General features: G+C 50.8%; 3 protein-coding genes across 5 annotated transcripts; all 3 read left to right on the forward strand.

Annotated features, from left to right (window-relative positions):
- Positions 1–1,265: 1,265 nt before the first annotated feature.
- Positions 1,266–3,923, forward strand: LOC112992801 (macrophage migration inhibitory factor). 2 transcript variants are annotated; one of them, XM_064522180.1, is made up of 4 exons: positions 1,266–1,367; positions 1,405–1,567; positions 2,632–2,804; positions 3,656–3,923. In XM_064522180.1, the coding sequence occupies exons 2-4, from the start codon at positions 1,460–1,462 to the stop codon at positions 3,720–3,722; spliced, it is 348 nt and encodes a 115-aa protein (XP_064378250.1). In that variant the 5' UTR covers positions 1,266–1,367; positions 1,405–1,459; the 3' UTR covers positions 3,723–3,923. The 2 variants fall into 2 exon arrangements, with proteins under 2 accessions (XP_064378250.1, XP_064378249.1); XM_064522179.1 differs by having other exon boundaries at positions 1,300–1,567.
- Positions 3,924–4,766: 843 nt separating this feature from the next.
- On the forward strand, positions 4,767–15,481 carry DDX51 (DEAD-box helicase 51). The gene is made up of 16 exons (XM_026116048.2): positions 4,767–4,892; positions 5,032–5,441; positions 5,848–6,089; positions 6,205–6,355; positions 7,465–7,610; positions 7,964–8,035; positions 8,223–8,329; positions 9,178–9,286; positions 9,987–10,132; positions 10,895–11,093; positions 11,826–11,941; positions 12,033–12,149; positions 13,105–13,206; positions 13,681–13,744; positions 13,995–14,129; positions 14,868–15,481. Exons 1-16 carry the CDS (start codon positions 4,870–4,872, stop codon positions 14,892–14,894), a joined length of 2,166 nt encoding a protein of 721 aa, XP_025971833.2. The 5' UTR covers positions 4,767–4,869; the 3' UTR covers positions 14,895–15,481.
- A 932-nt stretch (positions 15,482–16,413) lies between these two features.
- GSTT2B (glutathione S-transferase theta 2B) lies at positions 16,414–22,989 on the forward strand. Of its 2 annotated transcripts, XM_064522181.1 has the most exons (6): positions 16,414–16,432; positions 16,478–16,606; positions 19,465–19,552; positions 19,968–20,118; positions 20,770–20,946; positions 21,787–22,989. In XM_064522181.1, the coding sequence occupies exons 2-6, from the start codon at positions 16,495–16,497 to the stop codon at positions 21,991–21,993; spliced, it is 735 nt and encodes a 244-aa protein (XP_064378251.1). In that variant the 5' UTR covers positions 16,414–16,432; positions 16,478–16,494; the 3' UTR covers positions 21,994–22,989. The 2 variants fall into 2 exon arrangements, with proteins under 2 accessions (XP_064378251.1, XP_025971832.2); XM_026116047.2 differs by lacking the exon at positions 16,414–16,432 and having other exon boundaries at positions 16,439–16,606.
- Positions 22,990–26,357: the final 3,368 nt, after the last annotated feature.

Here is a 26,357-nt window from a genome sequence, read left to right on the forward strand (position 1 = left end):
TTAATTTGTAAAAATGTGTCTATGAAAGCTATGAAAATATATTCACTGCTTCTCCCTTAGTCTAAGGGGCTAAAAGAAAGAATTTGCAGATGTGTCTCCACTGTGTGAACAGCACAGCTAGGGTCTGCCACTCTGGGACTGGCAGGCTACGGAGCAAAAACAGTGGTCCCACTGCACTCCAGCATTTCCCCCCATGCTGCCTCCATGTAACAAACCTAGGAGGCAGAAAGGAGAGAGGTGGGAGGAAGAAGTGACATTATGCAATGGCAGGGGGCTGAGGACATCAGAGGAAGGAAACGCTTTCAGTTCTTAATGGCACTGTTAATCACTAAGGAAATAAGTGTTCCACTCCTGTCAATTCTCACTGTTATAGCCTGTGCTACTCTGAACCATTGCCATATGCTACCATCCTGTTTTGTTGTTCAGGAGTACATGTTTTCAAGTTTTCCAGCTGCAGCACAATGTTGAGACTTTGCTAAAAATTACCATGTGCTTGATTCATGTGTCTAAAAACGTCTGTGTGGAGACTTCTCTGGGCCTGATCCTCCTTTGCCATCCTGTGAGTCATCTCCAGCAGTGCAGCACAGAAAGCTGCTGCTGTTGTAGTCATGGCAGTGTAAGAGGCGGAGTGGGGAGTCATGCCCTCCGCAGCCTACGTGCATCAGATCACACAACCCAGCAGAAGGCTCATCTCTCAAGCTGCCTTTCACCTCTGAGTAGACTCACACCATTTCATCTCTAAGTGAAAAAAAATCACTTCCCCCCTTTTTTTTCTGGTAAAAAAAGCACAATATGAAAACCACGGCACGGAGGAGAAATAGATCACTTTCAATTTCATTGAAAAGCACTCGGGAATAACTAAAGTGCCAGCAAGTCAGACAATTTTCGACTTATGTGGCAAAGCCATGCACACTGTTAAAACAAAATGCACAAATGCGCCCTTATTTTGCAAAAGAAAAAAACTCCCTTCTGAGCCATGCACCTTATCCCTTTTTGGTTCTGATCCTGCGAGAGTCTGTGGGCGCGCTTACCCGGGTAATGCCACATGCACGCGTGCCAGGTGGAGCACGTTATGTATGAATTGCCCAGCGCAGCAAGGATCCAATTCCAGTGAGGAGCCTATAACATGTCGCCAAAAAAATGCTCAACAGCAGTAACAAAGTAAATGAATACAGGCGGAGAGGGGGGAAGAGTCCTGGCTAGGGCTCGCGCGCGGCTGGACGCTGCAAGGCCCGGTAAGAGTAGCAGCTTTGCCGGGGAGGCGGCCGCCCCCCCGCGTCTCCCTGCCGGGGCGCGGCCCCTTTAAGGCCGGCCCCGCGCGCACTGAAAGGCGCCCGCCGCCGCCGCCCCGCTCCACTGCGCCGCCGCTGCCGCCGGTCCCGCCGCCCCTCGCCGCAGCAGCACCCGCCGCCGGTCCCGCCGCCCCTCGCCGCAGCAGCGCCCGCCGCCCTTCGCCGCCATGCCTATGTTCACCATCTACACCAACGTGTGCAGGGACGCCGTGCCCGAGAGCCTGCTGGGCGAGCTCACCCAGCAGCTGGCCAAGGCCACGGGCAAGCCCGCGCAGGTGAGGGCGGGCGGCGGCGCCGGCGGGCGCGGGGCGGGCTGGGCTCGGCGGCGCGCACGTGCGCGGCGGCCGCGGTGCCGCTCCCGGGTGCGCTGTGGGGGCGAGCGGCGGGCCCTGCCGAAAGCCCTGCGCGGGGGCCGCCGTGCTCCGCTCCCCCGAGCAGCGGGGCCGCGGCAGCGCTGGCCGCAGGACTGCGCGGGCGCTGCTCCCCCCCCCGCTATACTGCGGCCCTCCCGCCCGCCATCGCAGGCCGTGCAGCCCCGGCGAGGCCTTGTCTGGTAGCCTGGCTTACGAAACCTGGCTGCTAAAATAGCCAAGACGCCGGGGTTTGCCTGCGCTTGTGGGATTTTAGCCGTGGAGCTGCACCCGCGGGGTATTTGAGGGAAGGGACTAGTAGCTGCAAAGCACAGGAACAGCTATCTGAGCTCTCCGGGGTGCCTCCTCCCTCCAAGCTGCTCTGCCTTATCCTGGGCTCGCATACGCCAGCTCGCTGGCCAGACTGCGGCCGCCTAAGAAATCAAAGACAGACAGCTGAATTCGATAGGTTTTAGACAGGCCCGGTAGCTAAATCAGGGATACTTGAGGGGTGGGTCCTGGGGTGTAAACGCGGTTTTAAGGCCGTGTTCACCAGCTGCATGATTGCTGCCCCAGGCCCTACCAGCGCTGTGGCGGGCAGGAGTACCTGCATTGCTTGTAGCCTCATGCAAACACAACCTTCCTTCCCAAGGCCCGGAGCCAGGCTCTGGGCGATGCCTGCAGGATGCAGCGCCGTGTGGCCCATGCGGGCAGTGCCAGCTGCAGCTCTTGCCATGGCTTTGCACCAGGCTGCCGTGGGGATGTGCAGTCAGCCCTTAGGATCTAGCTGTTCTCAGTGGTTATGCTGCTTCAGCGTCTCCGTGGAGGAGATGGGGTGGTGCCTTGCTAGCTGCCTGGCCTCAGTGCTGTGCTACTGGAATGATACTCAAGTGTGCGGTGCCTAACACTGTTACAGTACCTAAAGCAAATACGTCTCACAGAAGGAAGTGAGTTGTCCTCTAACTCGTTGTTGTGTTCCCTTCTCACAGTATATAGCCGTGCACATCATACCTGATCAAATGATGTCCTTCGGGGGCTCCACTGATCCCTGCGCTCTCTGCAGTCTCTACAGCATTGGCAAAATAGGAGGGCAGCAAAACAAGACTTATACCAAGCTCCTGTGTGATCTGATCTCCAAGCACTTGCATGTATCTGCAGACAGGTAAGGCTGCTTCGAAGATGATGCTAACCTTGTTTATCTGTCTCTCTGAAACTGCTCTGAAAACTTCATTTGAAAAGAATAAAAAGCCCACATGAGTCCATGTTTGAAAAAATACAGTGATCATGTATTTTTTTCCATGTCCAGTTAAGAGTCTGCCTACATCTTTCCCTTGAGAGTTCTCTATTTAATGGCTTCCTGATATTGAAGTAGGGAGAAATATCGGAAGACTGACAAGTGATAGAGCATGGTTTTTGCCTTCGAGGTATGATGTCTTGTCTTCTCATGATGGGAGACTAAAAGCCGAAGGGAGGAGTGATAACAGGCTGGAGCTGAAAGACACAGCAGAAGCTAGCTAGCAGCTTGTGAACAGCTCCTTCGCTGACTGGCAGAGCCATAGGCGAGCATCTGCGTGCTGTGGTGCAGGACAGGAAGAACCTGCTACCACTTAAGTTCTGCAGCTGGGCGGAAGAACTGCAGAGCCAGCCCTGAGGGCCTGCTTGACATGTATGAGAAACTGCCCATCTGTTTGACACTTGTGAAGGATGGCAGCACTCTGAAACCAAAGGTTTTGATCTCCTGAAATTCATGACTGCTCCCAGCCAACAGCTCTCTGGTGTCTGAATAGCCCCTGACTGAAGAAGAAAGTTTGTTTCAAAAACAAAGTGCAGTTTCAGGCACTCCAAAGAATCTTGACTGTTGGAGGCTCTGTACTAGCCCAAATACTTTTAAGTTGCTTCTTCTGGGGAATGGGAAGCATTGTCCCTCACTCCAATTATCTTATCTCAATGACTATTTAAAATAAATGGTTTAATAATTTCACTGTTTTTTGTATTCCTATGTCTCTTATGCAGGGTGTACATCAACTACTTTGACATGAACGCTGCCAACGTGGGCTGGAATGGTTCCACCTTTGCGTAGAGCTCTCACATCTGACCAAAGAGGATATTCCTGGACCTACCCTTCTCCTGCCAGTTAGCAGAGACCTCTGCACAAGTGGCCCCGTGTTGCATTTTGTGCACTCTCACAGATTGATGGCTCCTTGCTAGTGTGTTCACATATTGCTGCTTCAACATTCCTCTGTTTTCTCTATGTAGAAAACAAATAAAGATTTAGAAGGAAGCTGTCTGGTGTGAGCTTTACTGGTCAGGTAGGGGATGGAGTTGGGTGATCTCGGACATCTTTTTCATTCTGGCTGGTAAAACAACAGGGACCTGGGGTTTTTTGTTTTCCTCATTTCTCAGACACAGTATTTCACCATACAGTCTGAATGGCAGGTACCTGATAGTACCTGTGGTGACTTCCCTGCTGCTGGGATCCAGGGGCTATAGGTGCCTCCAGGGCTTTTTGTTGCTCTGTCTGGCTTTGCACATCCTTTGCGTCCTTTCTTTGCGTCTTCCATCCCTATGGTGTAAACAGCCCTGCAGCCAGTCCTGTGCCTGCTGCTTCAGGGAGGCCTCCCTCTGTCTGCCTGGGGTGGACCAGGGCAAGGAGGGAGGGATCTGCTTTCAGTCAGGGAGCAGAAACACTGCCATCCGCGCCGGCTCCCTTCAGGCGGGCAGTGCGTGGGGACAGGTTGCGTGGCAGCCCTCAGGGCCGAAGGAGCTCTGTGGTGGTAAGGCCTGCTGGAGCCCCTGTGGGGCTCTCCTCGGCTTTGGTGCCCCAGGGCCGCCCTCCGCTCTCCTGGCCCTGCATGCCTGGGGTGCGGGGTGCCTCCCGGGCAGGGGCAGGCTGTCGTGGCCTCTGAGGGGCGGCGGGTGGGCAACTCTTCCCGCCTCAGCGCCTTCCTCTCTCGCCATCTTCTCCGCCGTTGCCCGTTCCCGCCCCCCCGCGACCGTTCCTCGCCGCCGGCCGTTTCCGCCTCATGCGCATGTGCATGCACCGCCCCCGCCAGCAGGCGGCACGCGCCCCCCTCGGCGCCTTCTGGATCCTTCCGCCGTGGCGCGGGGCCGGTGACGCTATTTCGGTGCGCCCGAGCGGCGCAGGGCTGGTGACGCTATTTCGGTGCGCCTGAGCGGCGCGGAGCCGGTGACGCCATCTTAGCGCGTCCGGGCGGCGTGGCGCGGCCATGGCGCTGTTCTGCATCAACAGGTAGCGGCGGGGGGGCCGTGGAGGGGGGCGGGGGACGCGGGGTCTTCGCTCGGCTCCCGAGTGCCTGGTCGGCGGGGCCTCGCCCGGGCGGGTGCGGCCCGGCTGTTCTTGAGGAGGTTTTTCTCCTTTAATTTTGCAGATACGCCGGTGAGGAAGAGGGCGAGCGGGAGGATCGGTCCCGGGTGCTGCTGGAGCGGCTGCGAGAGCAGGTGAGAGCTCGGCAGCTGAAGAAGCAGCAGCAGGAGGCGCTTCCGCCTCCTGAAGGGTTAAAGCAGGAGGAAAGAGAAAATAAACTCAGTGAAAGTGTCAGAGCGAGAGACTCGGAGTTTAATTCTGAGACTGAATCTTGGGGGGCAAAAAGAAAGAGGAAGGGGGAGAGTGAAGAGGATTCCTGTGCAGAAGGGCAAAAGCTAAAGAAACGCCAGAGCTGCAGCTCTTCTGAAGAAAGGGCAGATACCGGGGAGGCAGCAGATGGCTCTACTCCATCGAAGAAGAAGGAGAAACAAAATAGAAAAAAATCAAACGTGTCCCAAGAGAGGACTGAAGCAGGTAATGAAAAACTGAAACTACAGGATCTCAGTGCTTTGTGGTGGGCTCTTCTGAACAGAGAAGTAGAGACAAGTTGCCTTTTGAGTAATTTGCTAAATTTAGCTGGGGATAAATTTTGTTTTCATCAGTTTAATATGTTCCCAAAGTAGTTCTTATTGTAGTAGAAAGCCCCATATTATGCACCTTTGGAACCAGTTTAGTGTAAGGGAAGGAGGGAATTATGTCAGTTCTGTCTTCAGTTGTCTTAATGCCACCAAAGTAACATTTAGCTCTTGTGCTTGGCTTTAAGAAGCAAGATGAGCTCACAAGTGGTTTGTTAAGTTCTACGTTGTAATGTGTTCCCTGTGTGCCTTTTCTGTAATGCATTCTGATCTTCAGCTTTATGCTTCCATTACCCAAATTCCAGATTCTCAAGAAGTCACTGAGCAACAGGAGAACAGAAGTAACCTTAGAAATAAATCAGGTAAAAGAAAGAAGGATGAGGAAACTGAAGGAATTGAAACAAGGAGGAAAGAGAACAATGAAAAAGCTGAAGAAAATCAAAGCAGAAAGGAGGAGCTGTCTATAGCAGCCTTGGAGAGAGAGGCAAATCTACCACCCTCTAGTTTGGTAGTTCTTGGAGATTATGACAGAAAGCAAGTGCAGAAGGTAACTAGCTTCACTGAGCTTTGATGATGTCAGACATCTTATCAGCTTATTTTATGTACAGTGTTGCCTGTTTGATGGCAAAAGCACTTTGTTACTTCCTTTCCTTCCACCTCAGGTTCAGCCCTTCTTACCACAGTGGCTTGCTCAACCCAAACTAGTGCAGAAACGTATCAAAGAAAATGTAGTTCCAATCAGAGATGTCCCAGGAATTCATCCCAAGCTGTTGAAGAAGCTACAAATGAATGGGATAGAGTCCTTTTTTCCAGGTACCTTAATAGTACCCTTGTCTCTTTCTAAATTGACCTACGTTAATCCTGTAGTCTGTGTATCTTCCTATAATGTGTGTATTTCATGTAGTCAGCAAAGTAGAACATGGGACAAAAGCAAGTTTGGTGCTTTAACCTGATCACACCAGTTCTAATCCTTTACTTTCAAAGCCTTACTTGGGCTGAGTAATTGAAATCACTTAACTAGTCTTAAATGCAGCTCCATAAGATACACTGACCTGAAGTAAACAGCTCATAGCTGCCAAAAGAGGGAGGTCTTATGTTCTCTGATTTTTTTTTTTTTTCCCCTTTGCTCCCGGGCATGTGCTTTATTTCTTTACTGTGCACCTTCTCTGTTGCTAGTTGGACCACAGTGGGAACCTGCTTAACTCATTGAAACAGCAGAAAACTATCCAAGCGGGGGGAAAAAAAAAAAAAAAAGCAGCTGTTTTTCTGTCATGTTACCTGTTTTGCAGATAGGTGCAGTAAGTGCCAGCACCTAAATATGCAGATACACAAAGGTTGTGTTTGCTTCCACAGCTGGAAGCAGTGAGACAGAAGGAGGGGAAGTGGAATATCCCGCCTTCCGCTTCAGTGAATTACTAGGTCAGACTGGCAGCACTGAGCCTACAGCCTTAGACTGTATCGGATTCATCCATGTTTGCCTCTTCCATGTTTAAATACGGGACGGTACTCCAGGGAAAGGATGCTTGCAGACAAATACTTGTGTTTTAAAGCTGTCCGGTGCCATCCTAACATAAGGACAGCAAGGCAGGCATGGGTATAAAAATATTTAACATGGTAACATGCAAGTTAAATGCTAGAAATGGCCAAATTCTAGGAGAGGGAAATCTCTTACATTGAGTGCTAGGTTCACATGAGTGAAACAGAAACAGGTAAAAACAGATAGTCTCTCCTCTATTTTGATTTCTTTTTCTTTTATGTTCCTAGCCATAACAGCAGACATGGAAGCAAATTCATTGTATACAGCACTGCTTTTCTGGATAGACTGATTCTTAGCTCAGGTCATTAACTTCTGTAGTTAATGTTTGTTTCCCCCTTTTTTTCTTTCTCTTCTTTTTTTTTTTTTTTTTTTGTTTTCCCCACAGTTCAGGCCGAGGTGATCCCTGCTATTCTACAGAGTGCATCCAACGGGTATTTGATGGGGCGGGGAGGATACCGCCCCAAAGACATCTGCGTCTCGGCGCCTACTGGCAGTGGTAAAACCCTGTCTTTTGTCATACCTATAGTACAGGTGAGTTTACCCACAGTAAATATCTGTAGAGAAAAATGCTAGAGTTGTGCTTGTTTCACAGCAAAATTTGAGAAGCCTTTAGAGGTAGTTCGAAAAGTCAAGGAATTTGTGGACGTAAAACACCAGATTTCAGCTCAGAGCTGTCTGAGGAAGCTGTACAAGTCCCCTTCATCTCTTCATCCCACTCCTTTTCCCAGACGAAAGCACAGCATGAAGGGTTGGGAGGATGGAAGGGAATAAAATGGAAACATGAAGTTCCAGGAGGATGTGTTGAGCCTGTCCCCTGAGTGGCTTGAATATGAGAATCCTCTTCCCACTGCCGTTAGGGGCTTATTTGGCCTTTATTTTGACAGGCACTGCTAGATCGAGTGGTTTGCCAAGTACGAGCTCTGGTTGTTCTGCCCACAAAAGAATTGGCACAACAGGTATGTGGCTCTTCCCCCTCTCCCAGAGTAGAACTGGGCTGAGGGAAAAGCTGGTGCAATAAATACTTTGGCTGTTCTGCGAAGTAGGCTGACGACCCTGTCAATGGGTTTGATATTGTTAGTGTAACGGAAAGCATTACTTAAACTGATTTCATTGTGGCTAAGAAACCCCATCTCTTCTTTGCAGGTGAGTAAAGTATTCAACATTTACACTGACGGTACAGGTCTGAAGGTCGTTTCGGTTACTGGCCAGAGATCTTTTGCAAAAGAGCAGGAGATGCTTGTCCAGAAAAAGTAGGTAAAATGGTCTTTAGATAAGGTTTATAGAGTTTGTCTATTAACTATTTAATCTCAGTAAACAGATCAAAATATAGGCTATTGCATCATACCATCAGACAATGACTTTAGATAGCACGTTTATGCTAAACACCGGTTGCTTTATCTTTGTCACAATGCACACTACAACCCCTTTTTGTGATTGTTATGTTCTATTAGATTTTGGGGGTTTTCTACCAGCTGCAGACATTAACCTTATGATCACAGGTGCAAATGACAGCCATCTTAGATAATATCTATAAATAGATATTATTGTATAAGTAACATGCTTGTAAAGAGGGAAAGAAATACCTGTTAGAAGTGTCCACCCTGTTCACCAGTCAAGTAAAATAGGTCATAAGTAGAATGGCCCTTGTCATGAGATGCCCAGCATTCAGTTTTTTTATTGCCTTGGTTTTGTAAGGTGCTAACAGACTCTTAACCTTTATCCCAACAAACTATTCCATCAGAGGACAGAGCTGAAACTTAGATATTACTGAATAAAATTTACCCATAAAAATCCCCTGCTACAAGGGGAGCTCTGTTACCATCTGCTTGGTGATATTTGGTAAAATGAGTTTTACTGCAGTTAAACTTTGATAACAATGAGGAATATTCCTTTCTGTTTCAAATGAAGTAGTGTAATGGAGAGTAGGGTTTAGTCTCCAGCACTAGCTTTGCATACGCTTCAAGGTAAATAGCGTATTTGAATTTTATTATTTATCAGTTAAGAGAATAGGAGAAATCTTAAGGTCTGCTGACCAAGGATCTGTTACATGGCTTACACTGCAGGGAGGAAGTTACTGATGGGCTGTTTGTTCTTTCAGAGTGACAGGCTACTGCAGCCTGGCTGATATTGTTGTGGCTACACCTGGGCGGCTCGCAGATCACATTAGCCAGACCCCAGGGTTCAGCCTGACACAGCTTCGCTTCCTGGTGAGTCAGCTGCACGGGTCTCCCATCTCACTGCAATGTCCATTACGTCAGTAATTCCTGCTTTGTACTTGCACAGTGTGTAAATGTGTCTGTGTTGGAACTGCTGTATGATCTTGGTGCACATTCCAGATTGCTCAGGCAGCTCTCTCGAGATGAGGTGTTTTATTCCAATTCCTGACACCCAAGCGGCCTCCTACTTCCCCTTTTCTCTTTCCTCTTGCAAACACAAACCCACAGTAAAACCTTATCAGTCAAAACCCAGGGTTTCAGAGTAAATTATCAGACTGTAGTAGTTTACAAGTGTATGGGAATCTGCACAGACACACACAGCTGCTCTTCAGGATTTGGAAATTTTTCTCCTATTCAAAGGCATGGATTGGATTTAAGTGCAAAGGAATTCGTGTGTAGAGTGCCAGGTTGGCTACTGAGCAACTGAAACAAAGACAAAATTCAGTTTAGGGGTAGAAAATGAGACGTCCGTCCTTATTTGAGGATGGAGGGGGAAAGAAGGTAATTCTGTTGACTAGAAGCTTCCATAAAGCACGAAGATTACAGTTGTTTTATACCAATTTGTTTCTGTAACCTGTATTTCAGGCAACAGTATCTTACGTTATTTGTTATAGGAAATAGAAGGAAAATAAAAGCTGTGCAGTGCCAGACAGTATTTAACAAGTCATGTATTTTGTCCTTGTGAATTCAGATCATAGATGAAGCTGACCGTATGATTGATGACATGCACCAGAACTGGCTGAACCAAGTTGTCAAAGCTGCATTCCGAGCAGAAGATGACTCTGGCTCCAATGTGCTTTTTCAGAGGACCAAACCAGGGCCTATAACAGCAGCCAAGTAAGTTGCAAAATGCACTTCTTTGAACTGGTAAAACAGACATGAGCACCTAGATGCCATAGTATGCTGCCACAGGGCCTCCCAAAGCCTGCTTACTCTGAGTCACTTACTCGGTCTGCTTACAGACAGTGAAATGTCTGCCAAAGTAAGGCAGCTACTTTTCCATAGCTTGAAAAAGCAGGCAGGGGCAGCTGATACTAAAGGGTGTCTTTTGGAGTGAAATCCAAGTATTGTATACTCCGAGTTTTCCGTAGCTAGATTAGAGCAGCATCAAAAGAATACAAAAATATTGCTAGTTTCTGACTCATTTGCACGGTAACTGTAGCAGTTCCCTCTGACAAGCTGAGTAACTGATCTGAAGGAGCCCTCTTTATCTATCTGCAGCTGCTGTTTCAAACAGCATGGCAGAGACGTGTGGCACTTAGCAGGATATATACAGCTAGATCATCTGGAGTAGGAAGCTGAGAGCAGGTCTAAGGCAGACTAAGCAGGGGGCTAGGATGGGGACAGGAGTGCCTAGGAGGCAAAGATGTGGGTTGGGAGAATGAATGCAGTTGTGCAGCTGAGTTGAGAGTGCTGATCAGATCCATGTGTGAATTCCACCATAAAACAAGGGTGGAAAGGAAGCTACAGGAAAGGCCCAGGGCTAGGAAAAGAGCTTCAAAAAGAGATAGTCGCTTCCCCCATAACATCATCTGAAAGCACTTCTAGAGGAATTCCTTTGCTCTGTCCTCAAAGCTCAGTTCCTGCGGTTTATTTCAGCTCCTGCCATCCTCAGATACCCTTACAGAAGCTGCTATTTTCAGCCACACTGACCCAGGACCCAGAGAAGTTGCAGCAGCTGGGCTTATTCCAGCCTTGCCTCTTCACATCTGTCTATTCTGAGAAAAAATTACTCAGAGATGGAGCAGAGGCTGAACAGGACACTGATGAGAAGTACACACTCCCTGAGGGGCTGTCGGTATGACTAATTCTCTTGCAGCCATGAAAGTGACTTCACTTCATGGCTTCTTTTTAAAAAAAAAAAAAAAAAAAAACAGTGCTTGAATGAATTGTTCTTGATGATTAGGTTAAGTCTGGAGTACATAGATCAGCTCCTGAAAAAGTTAAGTTTTTAATCCCATTAAAAATAAAGTCTTCCATATGATGCTTTATATTACAGAGGAGCTGGGGGAAAGTGGTTTGGGGAGCAAGCATGACCCATAGAGCTCCATCTTTGCTTGTCTGTTGGCTCATTAGTCAGTGTTCATATGGTTAGGACTGAAACTTTTTTTAAACTCTGTTCATGCGGAATTAGATTCACTAATAATAGGGAATGGAGAGATGAAGTAAAAATAATGTATTGGCACTTCTCAGAGGTCTGTCTCAAAGCACGTGTACAACATGCTTCTCAAAGCCTGTGGGTACAGGTCACATTTGCTCTTGAAGATAAGAAGGCAGTGCATGTTGTTACTTGCCATAGGCAACAGTGAGAACATTAGAGCCCAGCTCGCCTGCTCCACTTTGTATCTTCCCAATCCCTAGCTGTGATTTGTTCTAAAGGGGGAGACATTGTGGGGTCTGGTTTTGTTGCTATTAGTCAATAGCAAAATCTCCAAGCCTATGTAGGTTTTGGACAAGTAGTAGGTTTTGGAGAAGATAGCCTTGGCGAGAAGTAGTTTTTGTCTTTGAATTTCTTCCCTGTCCATTGCAGCAATGTTACGTGCCTTGTGACCTGAATTCCAAGCCTTTGCTCCTCTTGCACTTCATGCTGAAGATGAAATTTACCCGGGTGTTGTGTTTTACCAACTCCAAGGAGGCTTCTCACAGGTGACTACATTAGTGAAATGACTACAGTACCTGTAGATAATGTTACTAAGTTGGGTAACAAAGTGACAGTTTCTGTCTCATTTACCTACAGATTGTTCCTGCTGATTCAAGCCTTTGGTGGAATCACTGTGGCTGAATTTTCTTCCCGGTTGCCTCCAAATGAAAGACACAGAACCATGAAGGAATTTGAACAAGGAAAAATACAACTGTGAGCATCTTAAATGAGTTTTTTGCATGTCTTCTGACAGAGGCTATTGCCAGTGTGAAAAGCATATTAGAACCAAGAACGCAGTTAAACAGGCTCCCCTGTGAAGTGGAGCACAGAGCAACTGAATTACGAAATAGGTGGGAGACTTGATCTTGCAACTTCTGCATTACGTTGACCCCTACGTATAATCTGGCTTGTTTTAATCTAGCTGTAATCTGTGTTTACATGCATTATTTTATAACAAGCAGTAAAAGTAACTGCCTGTTCATATTGCTGCTCAAAACACCTGCAGTTCTGAAAATCTTAGCTTTAGTGTATGTGATTGGGATCTGGTGTTTACTGGGATGAAAGCAGATGTTACTGCCAGAAGTATATATAGCACTAGTGCTTCTTACCAAAGAAATCCCTGATCAGACTGGCAGTCAAAATTTTGCTTCTATCCATGTACCTGACTTGCTTTGTGAATTGGGTGACTGTGTTGGGTTCCAGCTGTGGAATGTCTCTGAGAAGAAGGTTGGGTTTTCTTTTTTTCTAGATTTCTTTTTTGTTCAAAAGCTGTGTTTAAATTCTTCCTCAACTGCTGGGTTTTCACACCTTGGTGTCTGTGATCAGTGCCTTTAAGGAGTGCTCGGATGGTTTACGGGTTTGTAACCTCCCGTATGGTGGGAGCTGTCAGGATCAGCATTCCATGCTTGGAGAACCCAGAAACAGCCAGTAGTTTTCCACGTACAACAGTAGATGAGTAGCCCGGAGTGGTACTCGGAGATCTGCAGGTGGCTAATGCTCTCAGTGACACTGAGGAGTGACTTAGTGGTGGTGGTGTGCTCAGCGGTCAGAGGCTGGCTGGCTAGTTTGAACAGAGATGAGCAACATTAGCACTGTATTCACTTGTATTCAGGATCTGTAGTGCAGAAGATGTTACTTTGAAAATAACTGTGTGTACATTTAAAACCAGGTTAATCAGCACAGATGCCACTGCTCGAGGAATTGACATTAAAGGAGTGAATTGTGTAATAAACTATGATACGCCTCAGTTCATCAGGACATATATTCACCGGTAAGATAGCCAGCAGCAAAAGGAGCAAGTGTGAACTTGGTTTACTTTGAAATGTTTGGCATAGGTAATATGCACTTGAAGGGGTTTTAGTGCTGGCTTTTTTTTATTTCAATACGCAAATAGCTTTTCAATCAAGATTAAATGTATCACATTACCAGAGTAATACAGTTCTGGAATAGAGGACCAGCTCCCTATTACATAAAATGTAAATTACAGGAACTAGAAATATTTTTCTGGACAGTGTCAAGAATTGGGTTTCCAGATGCTCAAAAACCTGCAAAGGCTTAGCAGCCGTGAATGAGTCCTAGAAGAGTTCATCCTTTGTAATATATGGCTAGTCCTGCTGTACTTACCTCAAAAACTCAGAGTCAGAGTTCTCTGAAGAAAACTTGGAGAATTTGGGGGGCTCTTGAGGTTGGCAACGGGAGTGAGTACATGGCTAGACTGACTTGATGCTCATTTTTCTGATTTCAGAGTTGGAAGAACAGCTCGTGCAGGAAAAACAGGCTTAGCTTTCAGCATGGTCCTTAGAATTCAGGTATGTCATTGATGAGGGATTCATCCTGAAAGGAAGCAGGGAGGAGTGTGAGAAAGACAGGGTTCATACTCCCTTCCATCTTCTGCAGTCAGCTGAGCTTTGTATTTGGTTGTAACCTTCTATTCGGTTATTTCCTGACCAGGCAGCACATTTTAAAATGTGCTGATTTTCCAGCTGACAGCAACTCTCCTTCACAGATGAGACCCGGTCCTTACCTCACCTCTTCTTCTGTGTCTGTTTTGTTGCGCAGGAACGTAGGTTTCTGCGAATGTTGAAGGATGCTGGCATCACAGACATAAAGCAGCACTTGGTGAAGGGCAAGTTATTAAAGCCATTGGTGCAGCAATATGAGGAAGCTCTGTCTAAGCTTGAGAAAACGGTCAAGGTAATTGCAACAGGGAATAAAGCAGAAAATCAAATGGCAACTTGTACAGTTCATTGCAACCCATGACCAACACAAATGTTAGTGTCCAGGATCCTTTTCTTTAACTGAGATATTTCCATTTCAGTGCAAAGGCAGTATTTTTGGGTGCATCATTATAAAATACTTGTAAAGGGTAGGTAGGAGAGAAGGAGGTTCTCCAGTTAAAAGGAAAGTAGACAGTATTTATGTTCCCTTTTCTGTTCTGCCTTTCTCTTTACCTCTGGAGCTGAGATTTTGGCAGCTAGCTGGAGGAACGCAGACCAATGCAGAGATTAAGCCTCTTGCCATTATAGAGTTTTAACACTGTAATTTACAACCATGCTAACTAGAAGCTGGGTTTTCCAAAAGAGCAAAGCATTTTCTACTGACCCTCCCTTAAACACCAGTGGGTAGGTTTTGAGCTCTCAGACAGAAGCAAGGTGTCATTTAACTTGCCTGATGCAAAGGCTATGAATCCATGATAGACTTTTTGTGCCGCATGAATTGGGTCAGTGTCCTACTCTCTATTTTGGGGACTCCTGAATCAAAAGCTAAGCTTAAAGGTCTGAAAAATCTGATTTTTGAGTTGCAGATTAGGAGTGTTAGAGAACTGGGGCAGAGCAGAAATGGTTATTAAACTGTCCCATTGCAACCCGAACTCCCTCTGTGTGACCCTAAGACAGCATCTTCAGTCACCGTCTCAACTTTTATTTTGAACAGGACGAACGAGCACAGAGACGAGCCTGAACGGATGCAAGCAGAGGAGATCACGTTCCACGGCACTGAAGCTAAGCTGGGGAGGTCATGGATGGTACTGCACAGCACCGTAACAATGAGATGTGGTTCCTGAGCTGAATGACTGGCTCCTCAACTTTATTACATGATAAGTCTTGCTGTTGTGGGCTTCATTCCCATTTCAAGTTCAGTGGGTGCAGAGTTCAGTCACTGGTTTTCAAAAAATAAAAAATATTTGCCTTGACAAGAACTTGACATCATATCCAACTGGCATCTGCAAAACTTGTTGGTGAACAGAAGAGCCTTCTACAGTTCTTGCGCAGGGGCCGGATGGAACTGCTGGTCACCAAAGGCGAGGACTGTGCCCTTCCTGCCTCTGCACTGGGACAACTAATGTTTCTGCCTTGCTGCACAAGCAACTCTGCCAATTGGCAAATGCAGAAAGTCTGTACAGTACCTGTAGAAGACTACTGTTTCAAGAGCTTTTGTAGGCTGAAGTGACTGCTACTTCTAAATAAATACTATATGTATTTTTTAAAACATTCAGTGTATATTAAAGATTCCTGGGTACAGAGGTAGAGATGGTGGTTTCAGTACTAGCCTTGTGCTTTTCTCTTTGTCTCCTTGCCCTTGCTACATTTGTTACCAGTGATAACAGCAGGTATTAAGTGTTAGGTTAGTGTTTAATGCACACTAAAATGTTCCATGTTGTATATAACACAAATATTACTGGACTCTACTAGTGTAGCCCTAAATATGTCTGACACATGCCACTGATATTTTTAGCTGCCCCTGGCACAAGGCGGGGAGCTGTGAAGAGTGTCTTGCTACTGTGTAGCTGCAGCCTCCAAATATATCGAGGAGATACTCACCAGGAGTGCCCAGTTCAGGGGCACACATGCTAGTGTCTATTTTCTTTACAAAATAAATAAATATTTATCTTTAGCAATACAGGACTGGAGCAGAATGAAGTAAGGGTGGAGTGGAAGGAGACCTGGAAAGTTGCGGGAGGAGATGGATGTTTGGGAGGGTAGCCTAAAGACAGGAGTAACTCTGGCTTGTTTTCTAGCAGCGGAGCAAGCATGTGTCTTGCTGATGACTGGAATCACAGTAGCAGAAATGAAAACTCTTGTTATGCCAGAGGTGCAAGCTCCCAGGCACCAGGCAAGGATCCTCCACCTCTCGTGCACCAGTGTACTTTGAAATCCAAATGAAACTTTGTTTTTTCTTATCACGAAGCAATTAAGGGCAGTTATTAAGACAAACCCAGATCTCTTCCAGCGTGATGGGGCTGGGGCCGGGCTAGAGTTTGCCCTGCAAAACCGCTGTGTCAGCCGGGTCCTTTGAAACCGCCCAGCGCAACCCGGGCAAACCCTGCGGTTCAGGGCCTGGAAATCGGCTTCTTGGGGTTAAAGGGCAGGGGCGGCGCGGCCGGGGGCGGCCGGGAGTGGGGCCCCGCTGGGAGCCGCCCCGGGCCCGCCCCGCTCCCGGCACCGCCCCAGCCCGGCGCGGCTCGAGCGGCGGCGGCGGCAGCAGCAGCAGCGGCAGCAGCAGCAGCAGCAGCAGCAGCAACAGCGGCAGCAGCAGCAGCAGCGGCAGCAGCAGCAGCAGCATGGGGCTGGAGCTCTACCTGGACCTGCTCTCGCAGCCCTGCCGGGCGCTCTACATCTTCGCCAAGTGCAACAACATCCCCTTCGAGTTCAAGCCCGTGGAGCTGATGAAGGGTGAGTGGGGCCGGGGGAGCTCGCGGGGGCTCGGCGGGCCCCGGCGCGAGGGGTGCACCTGGCCACGGGCCGCAGCGGGACCCCGGCTCTCCCTGCCGCCGGGAAGAGCTGTTGAACAACCGCCGGGCGCTGGCCCCCGCGGCGCGCTCGTGGGTGGCACTGGGTTACTCGGTTATTCTGACGAACGGGCGACGGAGCCGGAGGGTGGGGTGTCATCCTCCAGCTGCTGGGGCTGCCTGCTGTCAGCACAAAAACGAGAGCTGCTTTTCTGAAGAAACCCTGGCTTTTAAACGGCAGCCTCGGTGCCCGCGCTTCTCCGTAACAAATACGGCTCCGCAAAGGCATGTGATAGCTCTTAAATCAGCCCAACCTCAGCAGAAAATGGGTCTGGGCAAGAAGAACCGCTTTTCTGAGGGGAAACACCTTCAGCGTGTGCTAGAACTGAGCCTGTTCCCCATTTAGGAGGGAACCAAAAAGAAACGAGAGTCAAGAAGTTCACATGTGTGAGAGCACAACCGAGACCTTTGGGTTCTTGAATTCGACTTCCTTAGAAAACTCCGTGCTCTAGCGAGCAGCAGGCAGCTGTCACCGGAGACCAGCTTTCCTCCTCCTCCCAACGTAGAGTTGGCAGGTCCCGGGGCCCCGAGCTCACCGCTGGCCTCCTGCCTGGGCAGGGCCCTCGGCCGCCGCCCGGCCGCCGCGCTCGCGGGGTGCAGGCAGCGAGGGCTGGCGCGGGCGGTGCGGCGTGACGGCGCGGGAGCCCGAAGCCGAGGGCACGGCAAGGGCAAGGTGTTTCAGTCTGGTGCAAAGCCAGCTGATAAGCGGTGGGAGTCTGCCCAAGGGGTATCGTGTGCTCCCACTTAAAGGAAGCCCTTGTTAAAAACCCAAATCTCCCTTGTTTGCAACTGAAGCTGGTAAAAGCTACCCTCTGACCTTTCCAGGACTCTGCAGGATTGGACTTTAAGATGTTGTAGGGGACTTAAAAACACCTGAGCAACTAAAGCTTACAACAGTGAAAGATGAAGAGGCTTCTGGGGCTCAAACTGATAAAAGAACAAAAGCAGCTCCAACCTGCTGCTTGAAAACCTCAGACGTGTTGTGGTTTAGGCTCTGGGTGTTCCCCTTCGTGCCTGAGCTGCTCATTGATGGCACGTTTTTGCTTCTTTCCTCTTACTGACCTGTGTTTTGGTAGGATTAAATGTTTGCTGTTGGGTGTGCCGCGGGCCCCGGAGCCGGCAGAGCGAGCTCGGAGTAAGCCCTCCCGGCCTCCTCTCCCTCCTTCCCCAGGAAACAGCTGTGACGAAGCTGGTAACAGCACACAGGAGAGGCTGGGGAAAAAAACTGCAACGGGTAGCAGGGAACAGACTGGAAGACAAGTGAATTTGATCGCAATTTCCCAGTGCTTCAGGCCCTAGAGCAGCAGGGTTTGCTTTTACCAACGCGCCAGGATTTGGTCGGTGGGTTTAGACAGGTAATGTGGCTGACAGGGATGGTAAAGGCGCATCTCTCCCTGCACCGCGTGTGCACCTCCCGCTCCTCCGGCGAAGCACTCGCGGTGATTAGGTGCTAGACAGACGTGAGCGCGCAGACCCCCAGATCAGCAGCCACCGGGGGACAGTGGAGCGAGGGTGGCCTCGCTGCAGTGGTACGTGTCCCCGCGCAGTGGGTAAGGCCACGTGAGGGAACGCACACCTGAATGTGTGCTGGAGGCTGGCTGAGCGAGTCCCTTCCGAAATGCTCTTGGGTGCCCAATAGCGGGACCTTAAGGAAACCTCAGTAGAAAGGGTGAGAACGGGACGGAAAGCACAGGGCCCTCTGGAGACACCTGAGGACTTGGAATGCTGCAAACCAGGTGAGGAAATCCCAGCGCCTTTTGGGAAAGGGAGGAGACGGGGGTAGGCCGTGAGTCAAATGTAAAAGGGAACAGTCACAGATCAGGTTTGCCAAGTACTGGCAAAACAAACTATTTTGAGTCTCTCCTCCGGCATAAAGATTCCCAGGTGACTCACGTCGCGAGGCACATCACAGGGCTAGGTGTCAGAGACACCTAAACGCAAAGATGCAAACCTATCTCTGCAGCCAGGAGCTGGAAAAGGCTGGCACAAGCTGCTCCTACAAAGCAGGACTTGTGAGGTTGGGCTCAAAGATACTGGAGCATGCTGAGACTTCAAATGATGAAAATGCCTTCTCCTGTCCAGTTCGCTCTCTGCCTTCCATGTTTCGGGGACCTAAAAGCTAGCTTGAAAGCAAATTCAAATCCACATTTGCTCTAATATACAATATGCATATGCAAAATTTGCACGTAAAGCTGAATTCATAGGTTTGTACTTAACTACCCACCACTTCATATGGCATCATTAAACCCTATCTTCATCTAAGCGCTAAAAAGGGAATTGAATATAAACTACTGCCTTTTCCAGCAAAAAAAATCTCTTCCTTTCTCACTGTCCTTGTGGTTAACCCACCTTGTATCAGATATTAATTCCGCCCCTCCAAGGAGCTCGGCGTTCCCTCCAGGTTTGTGCAGCGCCTCGTACGAGTGCCCTGACGGGCACCTCCGGGCACGAGCTCAGAGCTGTCACAGCCCTGGGTCGACAACGGCGGCTGGTACGAGCGGAGCCTGCCCCAGCCTGACCTTTGCGAGAGGCGTCTCTGGTTCGAGGCAGTAAGCAAGGAAGTTGACATCACTGCGCAAACGCAGTTTCACCCCGTGGCAGCTTTTGACTGCTTGTGAATTTAAGGTCGTTGCTTGTGACGAGGACGGTGTTTGCGCAGTCGAAGCCGGGACCCTGCGTCCCGCAGCCTGGCCAGCTGCTCGCAGACGGCACTGAGCAGCACTGCCTCGTTTCCCTCCCCAGGGCAGCACAGGACTGAGGACTTCCGGAAGGTGAACGTCCTGATGAAAGTGCCGGCGTTAAGGGACGGCTCTTTCACCTTAGCAGAGAGGTGAGGCTCGAATAAGCTCAAACCTCTGTTGGAGCACTGGTTACCCTAACGCTGGGATTCTCCCAGTGTATTTTTGGGTATCCTTACCGGGACTCCCACCCAGCTAGTTGTTTGCGTCTTTCCCATCTCTGTTGCATTTTGCAAGAGAAACTTGTAAGCAACTCAAGCAGCACTGACCAAGAAAACACTGCGAGCTGCTCCTGGGGCTAGCTTGCACACGGGCAGTGTCAGAAATCAAGACGGCACAAACTCCGTTGCGTGCTGGGACCAGCGGACAGTTGGGCATCCTGCACTTGCACCTGAGCTGGGTCGGGTCTGCACTGCTGCTGGTCCAGCAATGCAAGATTTGGGTGGTTGGAGAAAGGACAAGGCGCTTTAATCTCCTCAGCTCACTGGTCTCTCACTCTCCGGGCAGCATTGCGATCCTCCTCTACCTGACCCGGAAATTCAAGACACCCGATCACTGGTACCCGTCTGACCTGCAGAAACGGGCCAAGGTTGATGAGTACCTGTCGTGGCAGCACGTCAACATTCGAGGGAAGGGGAGCAAGTTCTTCTTAACTAAGGTAAGGCTCTTTTACACTAAAACCTGAGTGCTGACAGCTGTGAGTTCTACGGCCCAGGAAATACCCTCCGGTGCGCAGGACCCCTCCAGGGAACGAGCGAGCCAGCCGACGGATGGGAGCGACGCTGGGTCTGGAAATGGCTCGGCTGATCAGCAGAGCCAGCTCTCTGCCTAACTGAAACGGCCTGGTCTGCTCCAACTGCAAGAATCCCTCGTGCTGCAGTCACAGTTCTCCTGCGCAGGCGCTGAGGCCGCGGGGCTGTTGTCCTGTTTAGACGCAGCCCAGCGCGGCACGCGCGGTCTGGCCTGGGCGAGCAGCGAGCACCCAACGCAGCTCGCTCTGCCTTCTGCCCGGCTGATGCTCTGCGTGGGAAGAAAGCAGCTCCCGCGGGGGAACGAAATGCAGCTTCTTGGAGACGGTGCATGTTGCCTTGACAGGAGATTCTTGTGATTGAAATTTCAGACTTTCTAGGGAGGAGAAGAGGACACAGAGGATATAATAATTGACATTGAGGTTAACCTGTCAAAGATGAGCGGTACCAGTTATTCTCGTGCATGGCTGGTGAGGGGTCCTTAGAAGAAGGCAATGGGAGGGCTGAACTAAGTTTGGAGCGAAACATATAAAAAGCAGTATTTCTTTTCTCCCTGGTAGGTGCTGCTGCCTCTCGTTACAGGCCAGCCCCTTCCTCTAGAGAAACTGGAAGGAGTTACTGAAGAGCTGAATGTTGTCCTGAAGCAGTTTGAGGAGAAGTTCTTGCAGGACAAGCCCTTCATCGCAGGCAGCGAGGTCTCCCTGGCAGACCTGGTAGCGCTGGTGGAGCTCATGCAGGTGAGCACCGACCCCGGTGCAAGCTGGGCTGTGGGCAGGCCGGGCCAAGGTGTAGCTGCAGCACCACCACGTCTTGAATGACAAGTCCTTCCCTCTGCAGTTTACTGGAGTTTAAACTTGTTCCTTTTTGACTGTGACCATAGCTGAGTTTGTTTGCCAGGAAACTTCTACTTTGAGACACTTCTCTTTATAGAATTATGGGCCCAATTCCTGGTTTGGGCATTTCTTCTAGAAAAAAGATAAATGACAAACTAGGCAGAGAGGGAGGAGGGAGAGGCTGGGAGAACAGCTGCCTGCCTTAGAACAGGAATTGAGGTGGGAAACTAAGCTCCACGTGTGTCTGAGGGTGCTGCTATATGGTCCTCACTTAAATGGCAGAGTAGGGGCTTCCCATGCCCATTCCCAGAGTGAAGCTCTGAGGCACTGCCATGGCTGTGTAGGAATAGAGTCCTCTTGTATTTTAGGTGGGAATAAATCTATTTCATTATCTCAAACTCCACCGTGCTCAGTTTCCTAAAATGAGCTATGGAAAGTACAGATATTTGGCAGAGATGGAGTGGTCCGCGTGGACCTCTGTGCTCCACATCAGGACACGTCTTGGCTTAGCCATGGGAGTGCTCTTTTGCTGCGAGTCCCAGGGGACAGCAGCTGCTGAGGATGACAGCATTTGCTTCCCCTTCCTACCAGCTAAGAGCCAGAGATGAACTCCACCTCATGTGATGACTGTCCGGGCTCGAGCCAGAAACATCCGTGCTTCATTCTGGTTCCATCCTGCAAAGGGTTTGTCTGCCTGGCGGCGTGGAAACCTCGCGCTCAGCGTCTGTTGCTCTCTCTCCGCAGCCTGTAGGTGCTGGCTACGACCTCTTCGAGGAGAGGCCAAAACTAGCAGAGTGGCGCAGTCGGGTGGAAGAGGCGGTGGGGAAGAAGCTCTTCCAGGAGGCGCATGAGGAGATCTTGAAAGCCAAGAACTTGACCGCTGAAAAAATTGCGCCTGAACTGATGGAGCATTTCAAGCACCACCTCCTAAAGCTGGCTTGCCAGAATTAGGGGGTTACGCTCTAAGTAAAATGGGTTATTTTGTGCGGGCTTTTTGTCATATTTCAGCATTTCTTCTAAAATCATATAGAAACACCAATCTGCAAAATGCACTTTCATCACAGCCTCTCTGCAACTTAGAAAGGAAACTACATCTTAAACAAAGACTACAGTGACCTGCTTCCCCTGCTGTCTGCTGCAGCTCTGTTGACTGCAGCTCTGTAGGCTCTTCTTTCTCGCTCCAGCAGAAGTGGATCTGCTTGAGGACTGAAGCAATTCAGTCCCCGAGGAAACTGGAGCTAGTCAGAAGTGCCTTTTTTTTGTCCCTGAGTTTTCCAGGTCACAGCAACAAAGAAGGGGCAAAAGTTTCCTGAAAGTACGACAGAACAGATCTGTCTGAACTGGAATGAAGAAGGGGTGTAGAAAATGGCTTTTGCATTGCAACAAGCCCAATAGGAAATTTTTTGCTCTTTCCATGAAAAGAGAAAAGTCAAAACTCGGCCCTTGGATGGGGGACCCTGCCCAGTGGACACCTGGCCACTAGAGGTTGCTGCGTTATCTCTTGGAGCAAAGGGAGATTGTGCAGGAGTCAAGTGAGGTTTCTTAGCTGCTGGGAAGGATGTGGTCAGCCCCACGAATAAAGGTCCTCAAGCAACCATAGACTCAGGCCCTAATCTGCAAAGAACAGGCTGCACAGCAGGGAAAAGGTGCTTTTTTTTTAAACTGAAACCTCTGCCAACTGCACTTCCCCGTCCTCGAGCCACGCTGGTGCTCTGGCCCTTCTCTGGAGCTTCTCTGGGAGCTCGGGGGAAGGCATCCAAGCGGGGCTCTCCCCCTTGCAGAGTGGCTGTGCAGGGCTGCTGCCGGGGGCAGCGGGGGCCGTGCCGGCCAGCCCTGGGGGAACTGGATTGCACGGGCGATAAATTGACTAATGCCTTAAACACAGTTAATGTTCTACTACTTTTTTGTCATGTCTGATTCTCCAATAAAGTTAACGGTTATACTTGCCGTGTGTTGGGACTCTGTCTAACGCGTAAGACGCCCGGGCCCGGGCGGTGTAAACAGGCTTCGGAAGGAAGCGGCCGCCGACGGACGATGCACGCCTGTGCAGCCCCGCTCCTAACCCCGGCGCCGTGTCCCTTTGCTCCCGCCTTGCCTTCCCGTCCCCTTCCCGCCCCCTTCCCGTCCCGCGCTGTTCCACTGCCAGGCAGGAGATGGGAGCAGGGTTCCAGTTTGTGGGACTGTTTTTTCCCCCTTGTGAAGAGCCGGTTGCACCTGGAAGCCCGTTCGTCTCGGTGCCGTGCTCCGCAGGACGGTTACGCCAGCCGCAGGGACGGCTGCGTGGTGCCACCGTGGTGCCAGAGGTCCGTCACCTTCACGCGAGTCGAGGTGGCACAGTGCTCAGAAAAGGTGAGAGCGGCTGCTCGGGCCGCTCCGACGCGTCCCTTCCGCGGGACCTATCGGTCTGGGGGCATGAGCCAGCCCCGTCCTGTGCTGGAGTTTCCCGCGTCAACCTGCCCTCTGGCTCGAAAGGGCACCGCGAACCAGCGCCTGCGACACGTCCCCGGGGCTGAGCTGAGGCAGCCCGCGGCCGAGCGAGCCAGCCGCCCCTTCTCCCTTCCGCTCTTCCAGGCGGCAGGAATTCCTAAGTGTCAGCAGCGCGAAAGCAGCGCTGCCCCAACGCTCGCTCAGTTTCCGTGCTGACACAGGCAAAGGCTCTCCGTCTCGTCGCCCGGTTTGTGTCGGGTACGCTCGCTGCAGAGAGCCTTTTGCACTCCCGTCAGCAACCTCGGTACCAGCAGGTTTCTTCTCGCCCTCCAGCATCGCTGCTGCCTGCCCGGTACCTCCTGCAGGCGCTGCCTGCTCTCGCTCCGCTGCGGCGGTTTGCCGGCAGCGTTAACCCCGATGAAAACGGCCTGTTTACGCGCTGCTGCCAACCACTTCCTCTCCTGCCCACGCTGCAGCTCACCACGTGCACCTGGCCGGGCTGGCGAGCGCCGTCGGAGTGAAACCGCTCCGCCTGCGCTGCCTCCCCAGAGCCACCCGGCCCGCTGCAGCCTCTCCTGTTAGCGCGGTTTCCGCCTGCTTTCCACGTTCCTGGCCTCCACCTTCTCCCTCTTCTGTACAGAGCGAAGCTCTCGCTGCCAGCACAATGAATTCCTCGTGCAGCTTCTCTTCGAGCATAAACAGAGCAAAGAGACTATCCATAACCACGAGCCAAATCTGCAGAGCGCTAATCTTGACAGAGAGACCTGAGACCGGGACTGGAGCCTTTCTTGCTCTGCAGCTCCCTGGCAGACTGGAGGCAGGCAGGGCTGCTGCGCACGAGCCAAGGCAAATAAAGTCTCTCTTTTTTCTTTAATGATGCCTGCAGCTCAAGATCTCCACGTAAGGGAGCCTTGAGCCAATTCTCGGCCTGTTTGAATAAGGCGCAGGCTCCCTGCGGGTCCCCTCTGCGAGTGGCTCTTGCAAAGACACCTTCAGAAGCAGGTTGGAAGGACGCTGAGCGCCCTCGCCTTGGGCTCTTGTGTCACCAGGGTCACAAAGGAGAGCGAAACGCACAGGTCAGCTACTGCTGGTCCCCAGCAGAAGTCCCAGTGACGACAGGCAGGATTTCACAGCATGGTCATGGGGACAAGAAGATCCCCCCCACCCGGCCCCAGTCTTCTGTCTGCTTTAAAGCCCGCCTGGATGCTAGGTTCACTCTCAGTGGAGCTCTGTGCAGTGACCACTGGCACTTTGGGCTCTTCCACACCTGCAGGACAAACCACCTCCCCCAGTAACTCCTTGGATGGCAGCAGAGTTGTGCAAGGGATAAACCTGCCTTGCTGCCTCTGCGATCTCGTCCTTGCGTGTTTCCCGTTTCCGAGAAGCTGATAATGAACCTTGTCAGTACAGACAGGAGAAACTTCCTCTGGGTGGTGGAAACAGAGGAAAATACTGGGCTGACAGCACCAGTCCAGGACCAGGAACCGTGCAAGCAAATGCCATATAACATGGCCAGATATAAATATTCCTTTGGTCGTGCGGACCGAGCAGTGCGGTCAGCAAAGCGGAGAAAGCCATGAAGAAGGAACCTGTCCAGGGAGCACACGAGTTCATCTCTGAAGGCCAGACAGGGCTGATGGATCAGCTGAACCATAAATGAAGGAGCAAAGTGAAACCACATCGCTGGTCCTGCTACCCACCACGGAGGTCACTGAACCCTTCTCAGTGATATCTTTAGAGGGGGGACTTGCAATCATTTTGGAGTACGAAGGCTTTTCTGGCTGTACGACCTGTGCAGAGTCACATTCACACTCCTCCCCCCCAGTCCCTTAGCGTCTCAGATTTCCCTGCAGCGAAGGCGAGCACCCGTGCGCCGCTGCCTGCTGCCGTGCTGGCGGACAAGACAAACGCGGGCAGAGCCCCTCTCCCCGTGCAGGCAGCAGCTGCGAAAATCTGATTGTGCAGGTCTAACTCTGAACAACGACTCTGAGAGAAAGGTGCGTGGTGCAGGGGACGCGGTGCTGCACGTCCAGACACAGCTCGCTCCAAAGACTCTCATAGACTGAGCGGTCCCAGAGCAACCCCCAGTCCGAGGAAATTCCCAGAGCAAAAGTCTTGGCAAAATGGCATGAAAGGAAGCAGCTGAGACTGTTCCAGCTCGTAACTCGGCAAGCTCCTGTGCTCAGCCCCAAACCACGGCACCATCCTTCGCAATGTGCACAAATAAAAGGGCAACCGATCCTCCGGTTCCCTCTTTTTGAGGTTCTTGTGGCTCTTCCGAAGCATTTGTGCGCGATGCCCTCTGGCACAGCGTTTGAGGGAGACATGTTGGCTGAGCTGGGGGGGTTGCCTGGGGGTGACTTTGCTTTGCCCGGTTTGCTGCTCCGTTTTTGGGAGCCGCAGAAGTTGCCGCACTTCACAGCACTTCGCCTTCCCAGCGCTGCGCAGCTGTGCAACGCTGGCGGCTCCGGGCAGGGGCTTGGATTCGCTCCAAGCTCCTTCAGTTCCTCTCTGCTCACGTGAAAATCTTAAATGATTAAGAACAGGGAGGAAAGCAAGTTGTTCGGCTGCGGATACGCGAGGCAGCATCCTCAGGGATCTCCTCCCTGCCGGTCTCCAGGGCATCACCTCGCTGCAGCAGCATCTGAAGGGAAACCCGTGCTGCCCGCCAGCAGCGTGCGGTCAACGCTGGCTCGGAGCCCGTGGCCCCAGAGCCCCCGTCGCGGTGGGACAGGTCCCTGCAGGGCCACACGATGACTCCGGAGAGGGAGCCGTGGCAGGACGGCCGGTGCCCGAGCTGGCTCCTGGAGCTGCACCGCCTCAGCCAAGGCCGTGGAGAGCACTACGGCCTCCCGGTCCCTCGCTGCCTAGTGCCAAGCTCTCCCTCG

This window comes from Dromaius novaehollandiae, chromosome 17 (genome assembly GCF_036370855.1).
Source record: "Dromaius novaehollandiae isolate bDroNov1 chromosome 17, bDroNov1.hap1, whole genome shotgun sequence".
Lineage (NCBI taxonomy): Eukaryota > Metazoa > Chordata > Aves > Casuariiformes > Dromaiidae > Dromaius > Dromaius novaehollandiae.

What these genes read in the sequence shown, in the direction of transcription:
- GSTT2B (XM_064522181.1), top strand. Translation starts at nt 16,495, where the DNA reads ATGGGGCTGGAGCTCTACCTGGACCTGCTCTCGCAGCCCTGCCGGGCG. An exon ending in GCCCGTGGAGCTGATGAAGG is followed by an intron (nt 16,607 to 19,464) that starts GTGAGTGGGGCC and finishes TTCCCTCCCCAG; the next exon opens with GGCAGCACAGGACTGAGGAC. An exon ending in GCAAGTTCTTCTTAACTAAG is followed by an intron (nt 20,119 to 20,769) that starts GTAAGGCTCTTT and finishes TCTCCCTGGTAG; the next exon opens with GTGCTGCTGCCTCTCGTTAC.
- DDX51 (XM_026116048.2), top strand. Translation starts at nt 4,870, where the DNA reads ATGGCGCTGTTCTGCATCAACAG. An exon ending in GAGATGCTTGTCCAGAAAAA is followed by an intron (nt 8,330 to 9,177) that starts GTAGGTAAAATG and finishes TTGTTCTTTCAG; the next exon opens with AGTGACAGGCTACTGCAGCC. An exon ending in TCCAAGGAGGCTTCTCACAG is followed by an intron (nt 11,942 to 12,032) that starts GTGACTACATTA and finishes ATTTACCTACAG; the next exon opens with ATTGTTCCTGCTGATTCAAG.
- LOC112992801 (XM_064522180.1), top strand. Translation starts at nt 1,460, where the DNA reads ATGCCTATGTTCACCATCTACACCAACGTGTGCAGGGACGCCGTGCCC. An exon ending in CCACGGGCAAGCCCGCGCAG is followed by an intron (nt 1,568 to 2,631) that starts GTGAGGGCGGGC and finishes CCCTTCTCACAG; the next exon opens with TATATAGCCGTGCACATCAT. An exon ending in TTGCATGTATCTGCAGACAG is followed by an intron (nt 2,805 to 3,655) that starts GTAAGGCTGCTT and finishes TCTCTTATGCAG; the next exon opens with GGTGTACATCAACTACTTTG.